The sequence below is a fragment of the Pristiophorus japonicus genome, chromosome 8 (genome assembly GCF_044704955.1).
Source record: "Pristiophorus japonicus isolate sPriJap1 chromosome 8, sPriJap1.hap1, whole genome shotgun sequence".
NCBI lineage: Eukaryota > Metazoa > Chordata > Chondrichthyes > Pristiophoridae > Pristiophorus > Pristiophorus japonicus.
In genome coordinates, this window is record NC_091984.1 from 28,462,132 (window position 1) to 28,479,626 (window position 17,495).

At 48.8% G+C, this 17,495-nt stretch overlaps 1 protein-coding gene across 3 annotated transcripts in view; it reads left to right on the top strand.

The window, feature by feature from the left end:
- Nucleotides 1-8,529: 8,529 nt before the first annotated feature.
- LOC139268455 (very-long-chain enoyl-CoA reductase-like) overlaps nucleotides 8,530-17,495 on the top strand; it is a 95,661-nt gene continuing 86,695 nt past the window's right edge. Inside the window, exons 1-2 of one of the 3 annotated variants that reach the window (XM_070886626.1) lie at nucleotides 8,530-8,671; nucleotides 15,608-15,798. Coding sequence is in view for 1 of the 3 variants with exons in the window: in XM_070886625.1 (XP_070742726.1) it covers nucleotides 8,648-8,671 (24 nt within the window). In the remaining 2 variants the exon portion in view is untranslated. The remainder of the gene's footprint in view (nucleotides 8,672-15,607; nucleotides 15,799-17,495) is intronic. The other 2 variants (XM_070886627.1, XM_070886625.1) reach the window with 2 other exon arrangements.

The following is a 17,495-nucleotide window of genomic DNA, read 5'->3' on the forward strand; positions in this document are numbered from 1 at the left end:
AAAGGGAATATTATTTGAATGGGGAGAAATTACAACATGCTGCGGTGCAGAGGGACCTGGGGGTCCTTGTGCATGAATTCCAAAAAGTTAGTTTGCAGGTGCAGCAGGTAATCAGGAAGGCGAATGGAATGTTGGCCTTCATTGCGAGAGGGATGGAGTACAAAAGCAGGGAAGTCCTGCTGCAACTGTACAGGGTATTGGTGAGGCCGCACCTGGAGTACTGCGTGCAGTTTTGGTCACCTTACTTAAGGAAGGATATACTAGCTTTGGAGGGGGTATAGAGTCGATTCACAAGGCTGATTCCGGAGATGAGGGGGTTACCTTATGATGATAGATTGAGTAGACTGGGTCTTTATTCGTTGGAGTTCAGAAGGATGAGGGGGTGATCTTATAGAAACATTTAAAATAATGAAAGGGATAGACAAGATAGAGGCTGAGATGTTGTTTCCACTGGTCGGGGAGACTAGAACTAGGGGGCACAGCCTCAAAATACGGGGGAGCCAATTTTAAACCGAGTTGAGAAGGAATTTCTTCTCCCAGAGGGTTGTGAATCTGTGGAATTCTCTGCCCAAGGAAGCAGTTGAGGCTAGCTCATTGAATGTATTCAAATCACAGATAGATAGATTTTTAACCAATAAGGGAATTAAGGGTTATGGGGAGCGGGCGGGTAAGTGGAGCTGAGTCCACAGCCAGATCAGCCATGATCTTGTTGAATGGCGGAGCAGGCTCGAAGGGCTAGATGGCCTACTCCTGTTCCTAATTCTTATGTTCTTATGTTCTTATGTTCTTATGTTCTTCTCACCATGAATGCCGCTATCCTGGCAGCAGCCATGGTGCAGTTATCCTGCGCCAGACCGGTGTGCCAGCTCTCTTTTCCAGCCACCACATCAAGCTCGCGGTTGGCTGGTCGGAGACAAAGGCTATCCGCTCTCCACCTGGCTCATGACTCCCCTCCGCAACCCCAACACAGCTTCCCAGCACTCATGTAATGAGAGGCATGCTGCCACCAGGAACATCATTGAGCAGACCATCGGAGTGCTCAAGCAAAGGTTCCGCTGCCTTGACCATTCGGGAGGAGTCCTCCAGTACTCGGCTGAGCAGGTGTCCGTATTCGTTGTCGTCTGCTGCATGCTGCACAACTTGGCCATCATGAGGGCACAGCCATTGCCACCAGGCATAGCTCCACTTCAGGAGGAGGAGGAGGAGTAGGACGAGGAAGACCATGAGCAGCAGCACCAGCGACTGAGGAGGCAGGCAAACAATTGAGATTCTGCAAGGATGGTCCGCGACTGTCTCATCAGACTTCTGTTCCATTGAATTCCATCCCACTTCCCAGCTCCTCTGGATGTTCCCATCAGCACATCAATTTGCCCTTCCATACCACAGCCCCAAAACTGAAATGAGAGACACCACCAAAGATCCCCACCGATCTGCTGGAGCACAGATTGGTGAGCTGCTGTGACACCATGAGATTCCCAGTGGGCTGTGCTGGACCCAGCGGCAATGGCAGCAGTCAGAGCTAGCGTAGCAACCAGCTGAGACTGCATGAGAGCAGTCTGAGACTTGATGCCACCAACCATTGACTCTATTACAGCACCAAGACGTTGAGTTGCTTCCGCCTGTGCTGCAATGGAAACTGCCACATCACCCATGACACGCGTCGAGATCTGGATCCGCACGGTCTCTCTGGGTGTCCACCATCATCTGCAGACTGGAAGTGATGGGCTCCATGGTGTGCACAGAACACTGTGCGATGCTGGAGGCGGACTCTTCCACGCTCATTACCATAGCGGAGAGGCTCTTGGGCACCCTTGCCATTGCACCTATCATGTTAGAGTGCATGGCCAGCACCCTTCTTGTGAACACCTCCCCATCAAGGTCCTCATCTGAGTCCGGTGCAGCAGAACTCACACGCAAACTCTCACTCCAGGGAGCTGGCTCCCAAGGTACCCTTTCCCTTGACCTTGCTGCAGCCCACTATGCCCTGATGCATCACCCAGTGCAGACCCCTCTGCTAAGCTAACCTCTAAGGACTGCCTAGTGCTTAGGGTGAGAGATGCAAAGACGCAGTGCTTGGGTCCTCCTCTTCTCCCTCCTCAGTGTGATGGGAGGGAGGGGGGGGGGGTGGGGGTGAGAGCTCAGGTACAGGTTGCACATCTGCTTGCTGGTTATCTGAAAGTATAAATGGCATAAGACCCGCGTTAAAGTGAAGGCAGGAGCAGGAATGGAGCAAGAAAGACAGAAACTTTCAGGAGCTGGAAAGTGATAAGGCCTTCTGGTGTGACGAGGAATGAAATGAGAAAAGAGGGAATAAAGATACCGTTGTTGCCCCCAGCAGGGTCGATGTCTCCGCCGGCCACAGTGCGCACCACCTACGGGCCAATGAGCCGCAGCACTCGCTCCTCCAGATTAGAGAGCTCCTGCAGTTACAGTTCACCTCTGCCAGTCCTCTGCTGCTCCCTCCTATCATGTGCCATCTTGGCCTGCAAAACAAAGGAACTTGTGTGAGCAAGAGTCCAGCTATGTATGTGGGAGATATGCCTGGCATGGTTGAATAGCTGTGAATGTAGACAGGGCGTGAGATGAGATTGTGGGTCTGAGTAGCTGCACACGTCTGGTGGGTGAGTGGTGGGAAGTGGTGGTTTGCGCAGTGTGCACAGACAGAGGTTCAGAGGCTGGTATGTAGGAGTGTGGAAGCATGTACTCACCCTGACCACCCGACTGAGGTCATTGTACTTCTTGCGGCACTGTGTAAGTGTTTGATCCACTACAGTGCTGGCCGAAACCTCCTCGGCCACTTCTCCACATAACCCTGAAGACCTGTGGCAATGGCCTTCCAGATGCGAGGATCAGTGAATCACTCCTTCTCTCTACTACCCCCACCAATGTCTCCAATGCCACATTGTTAAAGCACCTGGCCCTCTCCCTTGTTGCAGTATTTCCAGTAGCCATTCCAGAAAGTTATTTCAGTAGATCACAGGTCTCTCTCAAGCGCAGAATGCTGAAAGTGAGCAGGTGCTGCTTGATATAACCTCCCCTTTAAGAGCTGGAATCAGCCAGTGGGAAGGATTGAAGAATGATTGCTGAATACAAGTCACCTGAAATTGTATAGCGTTCTGCAATTAGAGCCCCTGCAGCGCCCTACTGAGGTCATTAACACCTCATTTACTGCCCCCTTCCTTCTAGAGGCGCTGAAGGCCAATTTAGCAGAAGTTACCAATTGTTTGTGCCTGGTGCTAACTTTTCAAACTTTTAAAAAGTTAGTGCCCTAAATGGGGCGCGACTGAATTTCACCCCCTTAGTGCCTTAGGGCAACCAGGGATGGGCAATAAACTCAGAAAGACCCATTACCGTTTGCGACCGTCATGCGTCGGAATCCCATGGCCGTTGCTTTATGGTCAACTGGCTAACCCGACCCAAATTCAGGTCGGGGGTTTTTCAGCCTGGACCCAATACGACCCGATGCTGATGACCGCCGCAAGCGTGTCATCAGAATTTGCACTGCTGCTTTTCCTCACCTTAAAAATGAACTGACCAAAATTCAGGTCGAAAAATCGATCCCCCGCCACGCGGTGCCCCCGACAGCTTCCTGTGTCGGTGCACCTTATCCACAGTGAACGCGGCCCGGCTGCGCGGCGGCCCTTCAAGGGGAGGGCCCACTGCCCCAGCCGGCATGTAATAATTTTTGCCGGCCGACTACCCGATCGGCCAGCATGATAGTGCGCACGGGTTTGGACAGGCCACCAACGGGCAGCCTGGCAACCCCTCTTGGGTGCCAGGCCGCTGGCCCGGCTGAAACCCTCCCTGGTGGCCTAGTGGCCGAAGATGAAAAATGACAGATTCTCTCACGACCCAAATTCAGCCCCTCAGTCTGCCTTCCTGTCTATGTCCCGCCCCCACTATGACCGATTTCCTTTGAGACTTTGAAAAAATGTCAAAGTCCTGAAAATCGATCATCCGACTGCATCATGGATCCCTGCAGTAAGAACATAAAAAAATCATCGGTGCACCAGCTTTCTTGCGCTACTAAATTTCAGCCTCACTGCCTTGTCAATGTCATCCTCATTTCAAAAACAGATAGCAAAAAAGTACTTTGCATATCTTGAAAAGTATTTGAAATACAACAACTTGTAATAGTGGGTGAGTAATTAAGGCTTTACTCAGAATAAGTAATATTATCTGATGTTAATATGATTGCATGTACAACAAGGAAGTCCCTACTTCTTGAGAGCCCAAGCTATAAAATATCTTGTGTAGTCAGCCTGGGGATAGGCAAGGGACTAGGGGATATAAATTAGCAGGTTGATTAGGAGGAAGCCTTGAGCTTGAAGTTATTGTGAATGTGAATGTCACTCTTAAACCAGGATCAAGAGCTAACCATGTGCTCTCCCATGCTTACCTTTCTAACGAACAGCTGGTATGTTTGAAAAGTGGCTGCACTGTAAGGGGGTGGGAGGGGGGAGGGGTCACACCATTCCACGCATGCGCAGACCGGCAGTGTGACGTATTGTACATGGCATGTGCTTGGGGTAATGACATCATGGGGCTGAAAGTGGCCCCCCCGCTTTAAGGTTCATTACCGCCTCTAAGAGGTGGTCATCAGCATCATCATAGGCAGTCCCTCGAAATTGAGGAAGATTTGCTTCCAATCTAAAAGTTTTCAGGTGACTGTACAGTCCAATACGGGAATTACGGTCTCTGTCACAGGTGGGACAGACAGTGGTTGAGGGAAAGGGTGGGTGGGGAGTCTGGTTTGCCGCACGCTCCTTCCGCTGCCTGCGCTTGATTTCTGCATGCTCTCGGTGTCGAAACCCGAGGTGCTCAGCGCCCTCCCGGATGCTCTTCCTCCACTTCGGGTGGTCTTTGGCGGTAAGGCCTTTCTGACCGAGGGCAGGCGGATGGACCGACTCGGGCCGGGACTGGTGGACATGGGTTTCCGCCCCACTCATGTCCCTGCCTCTTCGGGCACGCGCCGACCCCTTACCGCCCGGCAGTGACCCCATTCTGCCCCACGAGGGAAATTGCCCTGCGGGAGCAGAATGGTCGCTGGTCGGTGCCCCGACAGCTTTTCCCGGAGGGAAGCTGCCAGCGGCTGGGCGGTGCGTCCACCCTTAAAGGGGAGGGCTCTCCGCTGTAGCCAGCATTTTATTTTAATTGTTGTCCTATTCTGAAGTCGGCCCAACAATGGCAGCCATGGATTCGGCCGGGTCACCAACAGGCAGCCTGGCACCCCCTCTTGAGTACCAGGCTGCTGGCCCGGCTGAAGCCCTGCCTGGTGGCCCAGTGGGCGCCATTAAAGTGGCTGCAGAGCTTGCAGCGGCCCTCCCCTTTAACTGAAGAGAAGGGACGTTGCTATACGTCAGCGCGACGCGGGACATCCACAACGCACTTACATGCGCAGCGTTGCACTGATGACACCGCCCGCCTTCCGCCCTGCTCCCGACCCACATGCGCCCCTCAGCCACCCCAAACATGGGCCAAATTCCCGTTATTCTCCACCCCATGGATTGGGGTGGAGAATAATCATTTATTTTGAAATGTGTGCCACATTTGGGGCGTAGGGCAATTTTGATCCCACATGAGTTTTACATCAGATAGAAACAGTCCATTTGGCCCAACCAATGCTGGCATTTATGCTCCACTCGAGCATCCTCTCGTCTTTCCTCATCTAAATCTATCAGCATAACCCTCTATTCCCTTCTCCCTCATAGCTTCCCTTTAAATGCATCTTATTTACAGCACAACAGCTGCAAGAAAAATGCAGGGAACAGCACCAGCCTTTCTACATGGCCTTCTTTGACCTTACAAAGGCTTTTGACATTGTCAACCGCGAGGATCTATGGAGCGTCCTTCTCCGTTTCAGATGCCCCCAAAAGTTCGCCACCATCCTCCGCCTGCTCCACGACAACATGCAGGCCGTGATCCTTACCAACAGATCCATTACAGACCCAATCCACATCCGGACCAGGGTCAAACAGGGCTGTGTCATTGCCCCAACCCTTTTCTCAATCTTCTTCGCTGCCATGCTCCACCTAACATTCAACAAGCTCCCCGCTGGAATGGAACTAAACTACAGAACCAGTGGGAACCTGTTCAACCTTCGTCATCTCCAGGCCAGGTCCAAAACCACCCCAACCTCTGTCATCGAGCTACAGTACATGGACGACGCCTGCATCTGCACACATACAGAGGCTGAACTCCAAGTCATAGTCAATATATTCACTGAGGCATACGAAAGCATGGGCTTTACGCTAAACATCCATAAGACAAAGGTTCTCCACCAACCTGTCCCTGCTGCACAGCACTGCCCCCCAGTCATCAAGATCCACGGCACGGCCCTGGACAACGTGGACCATTTCCCATACCTCGGGACCCTCTTATTAACAACAGCAGACATTGACGACGAGATTCAACACCGCCTCCAGTGCGCCAGTGCAGCCTTCGGCTGCCTGAGGAAAAGAGTGTTCAAAGACCAGGCCCTCAAATCTGCCACCAAGCTCATGGTCTACAGGGCTGTAGTAATATCCATCCTCCTGTATGGCTCAGACACCTTAAGTTGCTGGAGAAATACCACCAACGATGTCTCCGCAAGATCCTGCAAATTCCCAGGGAGGACAGGCGCACCAACATCGGTGTCCTCGTCCAGGCTAACATCCCCAGCATTGAAGCACTGACCACACTTGATCAGCTCCGCTGGGCAGGCCACATAGCTCGCATGCCAGACATGAGACTCCCAAAGCAAGCACTCTACTCGGAACTCCTTCACTGCAAACGAGCCAAACGTGGGCAGAGGAAACGCTACAAGGACACCCTCAAAGCCTCCCTGATAAAGTGCAACATCCCCACTGACATCTGGGAGTCCCTGGCCAAAGATTGCCCTAACTGGAGGAAGTGCATCTGAGAGGGCGCTGAGCACCTTGAGTCTCATCGTCGAGAGCATGCAGAAATCAAGCGCAAGGCAACGGAAAGAGCGTGCGGCAAACCAGTCCCACCCACCCTTTCCCCTCAATGTCCCACCTGTGACAGAGACTGTGATTCTCGTATTAGACTGTTCAGCCACCTATGGACTCATTTTTAGAGTGGAAGCAAGTCTCCTTGATTTCGAGGGACTGCCTATGATGAAATGCATGTATACTATTCGCTTCAACCACTCCCTGTGGTAGTTGTTTCCATATTCTCACCATTCTCTGGGTAAAGAAGTTCCTTATGAATTCCTTATTGGATTTGAATTTGTTTGATGCGGTCACAATTAAAGTTTGCAAAAATAACCTCAGCAGATGGCCCTGGGGTGTCGCGTTCGCTGTCCCCAGGAAGACACAGATTAAAAACTAACAGATCTTCCTGGCTTCCTGTCCGGAAATACACAGCAGTGTAATCTTAATGTGGTCACATACCTGCATTGCACTGCAGGCAAAGACCAGCATAAAAAAAGCAGCTTATTGTAAGACCTATTGCTTTCTTTTTGGGCATCCTAGGGACAGGCAGTGTCAGCTGTGGCTCAGTTGGTAGTGCTCGTGCCTGTGGGTTCAAGTCCCACTCCAGGAACTTGAGTACAAAAATCTAGGCTGACACTCCTGTGCAGTACTGAGGGAGTGCTGCAGTGTTGGAGGTGTTGTCTTTTGGATGAGACGTTAAACCGAGGCCCTGTCCGCTCTCTCAGGTGGACGTAAAATATCCCATGGCACTGTTTTGAAGAGCAGGGGAGTTATCCCGGATGTCCTGGCCAATATTTATCCCTCAATCAACCTCACTTAAAAAAAAACAGATTATCTGGTCATTTATCACATTGCTGTTTGTGGGAGCTTGCTGTGCGCGAATTAGCTGCAGCCTTTCCTGCATTACAACAGTGACTACACTCTAAAATGTACTTCATTGGCCGTAAAGAGCTTTGGGACGTCCAGCGGTCATGAAAGACGCTACATAAATGCAAGCTTTTCTGAACGGCACCCATGTTGTTGGAATACATCTGACTGGAGAGATCAGTAATGATAAATATTCCGTGATCCACATCACATTGCGCACTGTGAAAGGGACTAGCTCACCTGCAGTGACGATCTGCTTGAGAACCGAGTGTCCCATTTGATGAACGACTGGGGGACTAGCTTTACTTTTCAGCTTGTATTTCTATCTTTCAGTGAAATGCCAACCAAATAGCAACATGCACTGAACACGATTGTACTGCAGACCAAAACAGAAGACGCGGGAGATCCCAGTATCTGGCAGTATGTCACTTTTTCTTCACCTTTTCGGATTGCTGTGTCTGTGGGACAGTATCTGAGCAGGTTAAAATGGAAAATAAGTTGACCTCTTGCAGTCACTCCGCCCAACGCACAGCTGGTGTTCTAAGTAACCGATGGAAATAAGACGCAGTTCCAAGTCCCTGTCCCCGGTGTGGAGTAATATTAGGCATTTGAAGCCTGCGCTACATTCTCGAGCAGTCATTGAGACGTGGATGTGAGTGCTGCGCCCATTCTTGGCCATAAGTCACATTTCGTTCTTAGCTCCACCCTGGATAGGGTTTCCCAGAGCCCAAAGGGGAGATGGTCGCGGCTCTGTCCAGTGCCAGGCTCGCTCTGGCTGCTGCTTGGCTCAGTCTCCTGAGCTGTCAGCGAGCGGAGAGCACCGAACGCCCGGGACTCCTGCAACCATGAGCCGGGTCACTTTCTTCGAGGTAAGGCAGGGGGCGGATCGGAAATCGGTGCAAAATGCGAGGACAGTGACGTTTGCCCGCACTGTAATATTGGAAGGGATCTGCACAGGGGCACAATAGCCATTTAAGGGTCTATTGCTGTGGAGTCTGTTTTTTTACTATGGCTAAAAGTAGTATATGGTAGGAGGCTACGCTGTATATCTAAGTACTGCCAGACGTAAATTGTAATGACTTGCTATTATATTCCATTATACATTGGTGCAAAAACTTTATTTCTGCTTGGAGGTGTCAGTATTGTGCTCATTCACAGAACGCAGTTGCTCGGCTGGTAATAGCATACAAGTAATTCCAGTGTTAGTATTACCTCGTGCAATGCTCCAAATACTCCAATGCATAGATCTGTTTAATAAACTCATCTATTCTTCCAGTTACAAATGCTGAACTCCATTGAAAAATCTTGCATTATGCGGGGAGTGTTGAAACTGGATGATCATTTTTAGAACACGTGACAATCATGAGCAATGTCTTGGTGGAACATAATTGGTTAATGTAAAGGGACTTACTAGGTTTGACATTCAACGGATTCTGACAATATTGGAATTGGGGAGAGTGAACAGGACAGGTTTGTAAATGCCAGCAAAACCTCCGACTGAATTACAGTCCAGTGTCTCAGACATTATACAACATGCATTATTCATTCCAGCTGTTAACACTCTCTGCAGTCCTGGTATTTAATTTTTTTATTCGTTCATGGGGTGTGGGCATCGCTGGCAAGGCCAGCATTTATTGTTTCTTCCCCTCCCCCTTTCAGTGCTTCTTAAGAATCTGCTCTTTTCGAACACTCTCCAGTTCTGACGAAGGGTCGTCGACCTGAAACGTTAACTCTGCTTCCTCTCCACAGATGCTGCCTGATCCGCTGAGATGTCCCGCATTCTCTGTTTTTATTTCAGATTCCAGCATCCGCAGTATTTTGCTTTTGTATCAGTATTTATTGCCCATCACTAATTGCCCTCGAGAAGGTAGTGGTGAGCAGCCTTCTTGAACCGTTGCAGTTTGTGTGGTGAAGGTGCTCCCGCAGTGCTGTTAGGAAGGGAATTCAAGGTCTTTGACCCAGCGACGATGAAGGAACGCCGATATATTTCCAAGTCAGGATGGTGTGTGACTTGGAGGGAATTTGCAGGTGATGGTGTTCCCATGCGCCTGCTGCCCTTGTCCTTCTAGGTGGTAGAGGTCGCGGGTTTGGGAAGTGCTGCTAAAGAAGCTGTGGCGAGTTGCTACAGTGCATCTTGTAGATGGTACACACTGCAGCCATGGTGCGCCGGTGGTGGAGGGAGTGAATGATTAAGGTGGAAATGTTTAAGATGGGGTGCCAATCAAGCGGGCTGCTTTGTCCTGGATGTTGTCGAGCATCTTGAGGAGTGTTGACGCTGCATTCATCCAGGCAAGTGGAGAGTATTCCATCACACTCCTGACTCATGACTTGCAGATGGTGAAAGGCTTTGGGGAGTCAGGAGGTGAGAAACTCACAGAATACCCAGCTGTAGACCTGCTCTTGTAGCCACACTATTATACAATATATACTATTAATTCCAGCTGTTAACGCTCTCTGCAGTCCTGCTACTTCATACAATATCTGATGAATTACATAATATGGGTATTTATCAACAGCATAAATTGCATTTATCAAATGAACAAAATAAAAGTAGTATACACAGAGGTGAATGTGCTGCTGCCTAGATGAAGTATTGTGAGGATAGAACATAAGAACATAAGAAATAGGAGCAGGAGTAGGCCATACGGCCCCTCGAGCCTGCTCCACCATTCGATACAATCATGGTTGATCCGATCATGGACTCAGCTCCACTTCCCTGACCGTTCTCCATAATCCCTTATTGTTTAAGAAACTGTCTATTTCTGTCTTAAATTTATTCAATGTCCCAGCTTCCACAGCTCTCTGTGGCAGCAAATTCCATATATTCACAGCTCTCTGAGAGAAGGAATTTCTCCTCATCTCAGTTTTAAATGGGCGACCCCTTATTCTAAGATTATGCCCTCTAGTTCTAGTCTCCCCTATCAGTGTAAACATCCTCTCTGCATCCACCTTGCCAAGCCTCCTCATAATCTTATAGGTTTCGATAAGATCACCTCTCATTCTTCTGAATTCCAATGAGTAGAGGCCCAACCTACTCAACCTTTCCTCATAAGTCAACCTCCTCATCTCTGGAATCAACCTAGTGAACCCTCTTTGAGCTGCCTCCAAAGCAAGTATATCCTTTCGTAAATATGGAAACCAAAACTGCACGCAGTATTCCAGGTGTGGCCTCACCAACATTGTGAAATGCCACATTGCCATTCACAAAGTGGTTTAATAACCAAGAGTGACAGCCTGGAGGAGTATAATAGCTTATGAGTATTGGGAAGATAGAATATATATAGAATGTTAGGTATAAGGAGTGAGTCACAGGATGCTGAGGTGGACCGTAATTCCACAGGTAGCACACAAGACGTCATAAAGATCAAAAGATGCATAAGTGTTCTCTGAATCTTCAGGTAGAAATGTTGTTGTTTCCTCACATTGTTGTGTTTTTTTTATTTTGGAAAATGTGTGCTCAGTTCTTTAACAATAAATATATATAGATCCACTGAACAGCAAAAGGAAAACAAAACCGGAAATACTGGAAGTCAGAAAGTGATAAATATAAATAAATTGCTGTGGCTCAGTGCACTCTCACCACTGAGTCAGAAGATCGTGGGTTCAAGTCCCACTCCTGAGATGTGAGCACAAAAATCTATGCTGACACTCTAGTGCAGTGCTGAGGGAGTGCGGTACTGTCGGAGGTGCCATCTTTCATATGAGACGTTAAACTGAGGCCCTGTCTGCTTTCTAAAGTGGACCTAAAAGATCGCATGACATTAAGAGCAGGGGAGTGTCTAGGCCAATATTTATCCCTCAATCTATATCATAAAAAAACAGCTTGTCTGCTGATTATCACATTGCTGTTTTCGGGAGTTGCTATGCACATGTTGGCTGCCGTGTTTCCTACATTACAATAGTGACTACACTTCAAAAGTAGTTCATTAGCTGTAAAGTGCCTTGGGATGTCCTGAGGTTGTGAAAGGCGCTGTATAAATGCAAGTCTTTTATCTGAGAAGAGGCATGATAGGTCACGGTTTTGGCTGCAAGACCCTTCTTTACCTCTGAAGAGTTGTCTCTACCTCATAGTGTCAGTCTACCTTTTCGTATTTTGCAGATGCTGACAAATCCAAGGTATGTTTCCAACATTTTCTGTTCCTATATAAGTACTTAACAGGATTGAGAAATGTTTGATGTGAAGAATAACAGCCTCACATGATAGGTCTATCACATAACATCACTGGGATAAGATTCCCTCTGGTCACTGCATGTTAACATCACACGTTAGTTTCTGAATATTTCCTTTGCTTTGTGTTTCAACTGAAATATTAAACTAGTTCTTTTAGAAATCAGAGAAAATCTTCACAAAGATTATTGGAGTCAAGGAATAATGGATACTCAGGGGTGAGTAGTAAGTAGGGATTTGTTTGAGGATTCAGAGGATGTTATAAAGGTTGACAGCAAAAAGATTTAGAACAGAAATCTGAACACAGAGTGACAATACTACCTTGCAATCACACTTATGTGTCTGTTATTGTTATAACACATGCCGTTTGTGGAGATTACTTTATTCTATATTTGGGCAGTTTATCCTCAAGCTTAGAAGAGGGATGATAAATAGAAAGTTTAGCTATAACTACTTTACAAAGAAGGTAGAGAACATGTGAGACAACCGACTCATGAAGGCCTATTGAGGTGGACGGTACCAACAAATTCAAGAAGGAACTAGATGGATACGTGGCACAGAAAAGGTTGACAGGGTAATGTATGGCACTTTCGAACTTTTGAGACTGGTCGGATGGACTTCTACTTTCCTATTTGGGTAGAGGTGAATGCTGTGCTTGGTCTCTGATGTCCAATGCTCTCTGTGTACGTGATGTGTAAAAGATTGATGAATTTTATATCATCATTACAAATCCATTGAGTGAGAATCTATGATTGAGTGCTGGGAAGTAAGGGACATTCAAGTGCCATGGAATGAATTCCAGTTAAACGTGACTTTCTGAACATACAAAAATGAGCAGGAAAAGACCAACTGGTCCATCAAACTTGTTCCATCCGGAGGTGGTGTAACCTCCCTATCCCACAGTCACGCAGTCTTCTGGGAATGGCAAATAACACAGGTCAAGAACCTGAGGCCAATTTAAGAAAATATTCCTTGAAATTCCTTGTTAACCCCTCTAAAGGCAATCAAGCAAGATCCATGCTGACTGGTAGCACTGGTCCTAGTCAACCCAGCTGCCTTCTATAACTTGAGATGTCTTTCACTCACAGGAACTCATTCAGCTCCCTTTTGAAGTCCTGCATCAAATCCATACTCATTACACATACTGGCAACCTGTTCCAGAGGCCAATGATGCCGTGAAAAGAAATACTTCATGGCACCTAACCTGTCTACGCTTTCATTAATCGTATTGATGCCTCCCAAGTTCCCCTCTTCCTATCCAGCTCAACTAACATTACCACATGGAGAAAACATAATCCTTTAAAGGCATCAATCATTTTCCATCCAAGTCTATGTCTTTCCAAAGTAAAAATTCCCAGTTCTCTGAGCCTGATAACCAAGTGCTATTAAACTAGGTATCAATCCAGTGGCCCTCTTCTGAACCTTTACCAGAGCTTCAATATCCCCTGCCATGTGAGAGGACCAAAGCTGGGTACAAGATTCTAGATTTGGCGAGCCAATGTAAGATTGTGGGGCCGAAATTGCCCCTTAAGGCCTGTTACCACCTCAAATCGGCGGCCACGTTGCGGAGTGGAGTGGCCGCCGACTTTTGGTGGAATGGCCGCTGATAGCCCAATTGCCCTGCTGAGTTTTCCCGGCGGTGCCCCAATCCCCCAATACCGCTCCTCTGCTGCCAGTCGGTGTTAAGCACGACATTACCATGTGCAACGCCGATCTAACCCCCTGATGGCGACATTCCCCTCCGGAAATCTTCGGCCCGCCCGGCGGAGCCAAAACAAGCTTTTCCCCGGTGGTCCAGTGAGGCTGTGGCCTTCTGCAGTGGCAATGCAGCTTCCCTTAAAGGGGAGGGCCCACTGCCGCAGCCACCATATTTTTTTATTGTAGACCGACTGCCAGGTCGGCCGGCAATTATGCCCCCGGCCAGCCCCTCTTGGGTGCCAGGCCGCTGGCCCGGCCGAAACCCTCCCTGGTGGCCCAGTGGAGCGAAGTTTAAAAAGCGCAGAGGCTCTCCCCTTTAAGTGAAGGGGAGAGCTGTGGTGACGCGGCACCATGATGACATCATTGCGGCGGTGAATACGAACCACTAACTTCCACCCCTCAGTTGTTGTCACCGCCGCATTTTTGCCCCTTAGGTGTACTCACCACTCCTATTATGACCAACCTCCAGATGAAAACAGAAAAAACCAAAAAGTGGAATTTCCCGAGAGTCGACTTGCACCGTAGCTGCGGTAAAAAACATCAAAACGGGGTGCGTGTGCAATTTGTACCCATGTGTTTCTAGTTTTCTACTTACTTGTCGTAGCTATACATCTTAACTCCCTGTTCACTTTTGCAACTTTGCTAGTCATGTCCTTCAATGTTTTGTGCACTATAACCCCCAACGCATGCATTACACTGCTGGAAGTCTGTTGTCGGTTGGTGCTCAGTCGAATTTTTCCATGTTTTTTCTGTAGTGAGAGCAACCACCAGGATCAATTGCTGGCTACGATGCCATCTAATTATATATCTCTATTAACGGCTGCATTTAAAACTCTAATGTACTCTCATAAGCATTGTCACATTTAATATGAATGATGTTAACGTACTGCACAATGTTTAGTTTGTCAGCCATTAGTGGATCGATATTAAACGATTTCACTAGAACAGAATGTTTACATGTCGGCTTCTGGATTGAAATCTTCTATTTTGTATTGTCATTAATATGTCTGTCAATGTGCTGTCTTCACACAATCACATAAATCTATCGTTTAGATCAGTGTTCCTCTGCGTCCTGCCAGCTTTTTCCCCATTCTCCTTTTTCAACCAATTTTTCTCCCCTCCTCCAGTCCTGAAGAGATTAACTCCTTGCTGGGCTACAGTTCCACGGGTACCGGCTGCTCTCGGGTATCTTGACCAAAGGGCAATTCTTCTTTCACGAGTCTAGACAGTCTCATTTAGTTATAGGGGCATTTATCATCATCATCAGAAGCAGTCCCTCGGAATCGAGGAAGACTTGCTTCCACTCTAAAAGTGAGTTCTTAGGTGACTGAATAGTCCAATATGGGAATTACAGTCTCTGTCACAGGTGGGACAGGCAGTGGTTGAAGGAAAGGGTGTGAGGGGAATCTGGTTTGCCACACACTCCTTCCGCTGCCTGTGCTTGCTTTCTGCATGCTCTCGGCGATGGGACTCGAGGTGCTCAGTGCCCTCCCAGATGCTCTTCCTCCACTTAGGATGGTCTTTGGCCAGGGACTCCCAGGTTCGGTGGGGGTGTTGCATTTTATCAAGGAGGCTTTGAGGGTGTCCTTGAAACGTTTCCTCTGCCCACCTTTGGCTCGTTTGCTGAGTAGGAGTTCCGAGTAGAGCGCTTGCTTTGGGAGTCTTGTGTCAGGCATGCGAACAATGTGGCCCGCCCAACGGAGCTGGTCGAGTGTGGTCAGTGCTTCGATACTGGGGATGTTGGCCTGGTCGAGGACGCTAACGTTGGTGCATCTGTCCTCCCAGGGGATTTGCAGGATCTTGCGGAGACATCGTTGGCGGTATTTCTCCAGTGATTTGAGTTGTCTATTGTACATGGTCCACGTCTCTGAGCCATACAGGAGGCATTGCAGAGACACTGGATCCTGTCCTCGACTGATGTGCATACTTACACTTCCAGCAGGTGTAACCCGACCATGGCCGTGAGGAGCAAGTCTGGAAAAATATTCCCCTCCCTAGTCTCGGGTAGTGAGGACACTTGTGGCATGCCCATCACCACCGTGGCTGAGATCAGACAACACAGCACAGAACAGGGATCAAACCTGGCATCTTCCTGGTCTGTATAGTTGAGCGACTAGCTGAGCCATCAAGGTCAGTTAGTGTTTGACATGTTTTAAATGTGCATGTAAAGTCCTTACTCTACAGTATGAAACCACACGAGGCACATTCTGGGGACAAGGTCACTCTGTGACCTTAAATCTTTATTCACAGGACTCCAAAAACGATGACCCTGCATGGGACCTCCCTTTTTATACCTGTGTGATCAGGTAAGGAGTGTCTCCCACAAGTTCACCCCTTGTGGTCAAGGTGTGCATCTAGGTTGAGTGTATACAGTAATACATTGTGGTTATGTACATGACATCACCTCCCTCCCCCCCGCCGCAAAGTCTTATTGGGATCATAGGTTTAGTCTTTCAGGTGGTCTACGCTCCCTCGTGGAGTGCCTCAGTTGGGGTTCTGGTTGTTGGACACTGACGTGAGTGTCTGTCACCTGTGGTGATTCCGGCCTGTCTGGGCTGACCGCAGGGACTGTGCATTCTTCTGATTGCTCTTGTTGCTCGTTCACTGGCGGTGTTGTGAACTCCATCTCATGGTCTTCTTCAGGTTCCTCCGTGTCGATGCTGAACCTTTTTTTTACTTGGTCCAGATGCTTACGGCATATCTGACCATTGTTGAGTTTTATCACGATGACCATATTCCCCTCTTTGTCAATTACAGTGCCCTCAAGCCATTTGGGCCCCATGGCATGATTGAGGACGAATCCAGGATAATTTATTTCTATACATCTCCCCCTTGAATTACGGTCATGGTACTCGTTTTGTGACTTGCGCTTGCCCTCAACTATGTCGGTCAGGACTGGGTGAATGAGGGACAACTGAGTTTTGAGTGTCCGTTTCATTAGTAGCTCTGCGGGCGGGACCCCCGTGAGCGAGTGCGGTCGGGATCTATAGGCCAGCAGGAAACGTGATAGACGGCATTGTAAGGAGGGTCCTTGAATCCTGAGCATACCTTGCTTAATGATTTGGACCACACGTTCCGCCTGACCATTGGAGGCCGGCTTGAACGGCGCAGCCCTGACGTGGTTGATGCCATTACCCGACATAAACTCTCGGAATTCGTAGCTTGTGAAACATGGGCCATTATCACTAACCAGAATGCCCGCGTAGTCAACATAAATGTGTGACCATGGCCTGGTGGGCCAGGGCCACGGGCTGAGTGGGGCCTCCCTGGCATACGTCGTGCACCTGCGAACACAGTGTTCCAGGTCTGAATCAATTCCAGGCCACCAAACTTGTGACGGGGCAATGGCCTTCATCAGCACAATGCCTGGGTGCTCGCTGTGAAGTTCCCTGATGAATGCCTCCCTGCCCTTCTGGGGCATAACTATCCGGTTGCCCCATAGTAGGCAGTCGGCTTGGATGGAGAGCTCATCCATCCGTCTGTGGAATGGTCTGACCCCCTCAGGGCATGCTCCGTATGCGGGCGCCCAATCCCCAGTCAGGACACATTTCTTAATCAGGGATAGGAGGGGGTCTCTGTTTCTCCAGATTTTGATCTGGCGGGCTGTGATGGGGGAGCCTGTGCTGTCAAAGGCATCGACGCTTTGCTCTGCTGCCCCCTCATTGGTGGCTAGTGGAAGCCTGCTGAGTGCGTCAGCGCAATTTTCAGTGCCGGGCCGGTGCCGGATGGAGTCGTCATAAGCAGTCAGCATGAGAGCCCATCGCTGTATGCGAGCTGATGCGTTGGCATTGACAGCCTTGCTGTCTGACAACAGGGATGTTAATGGC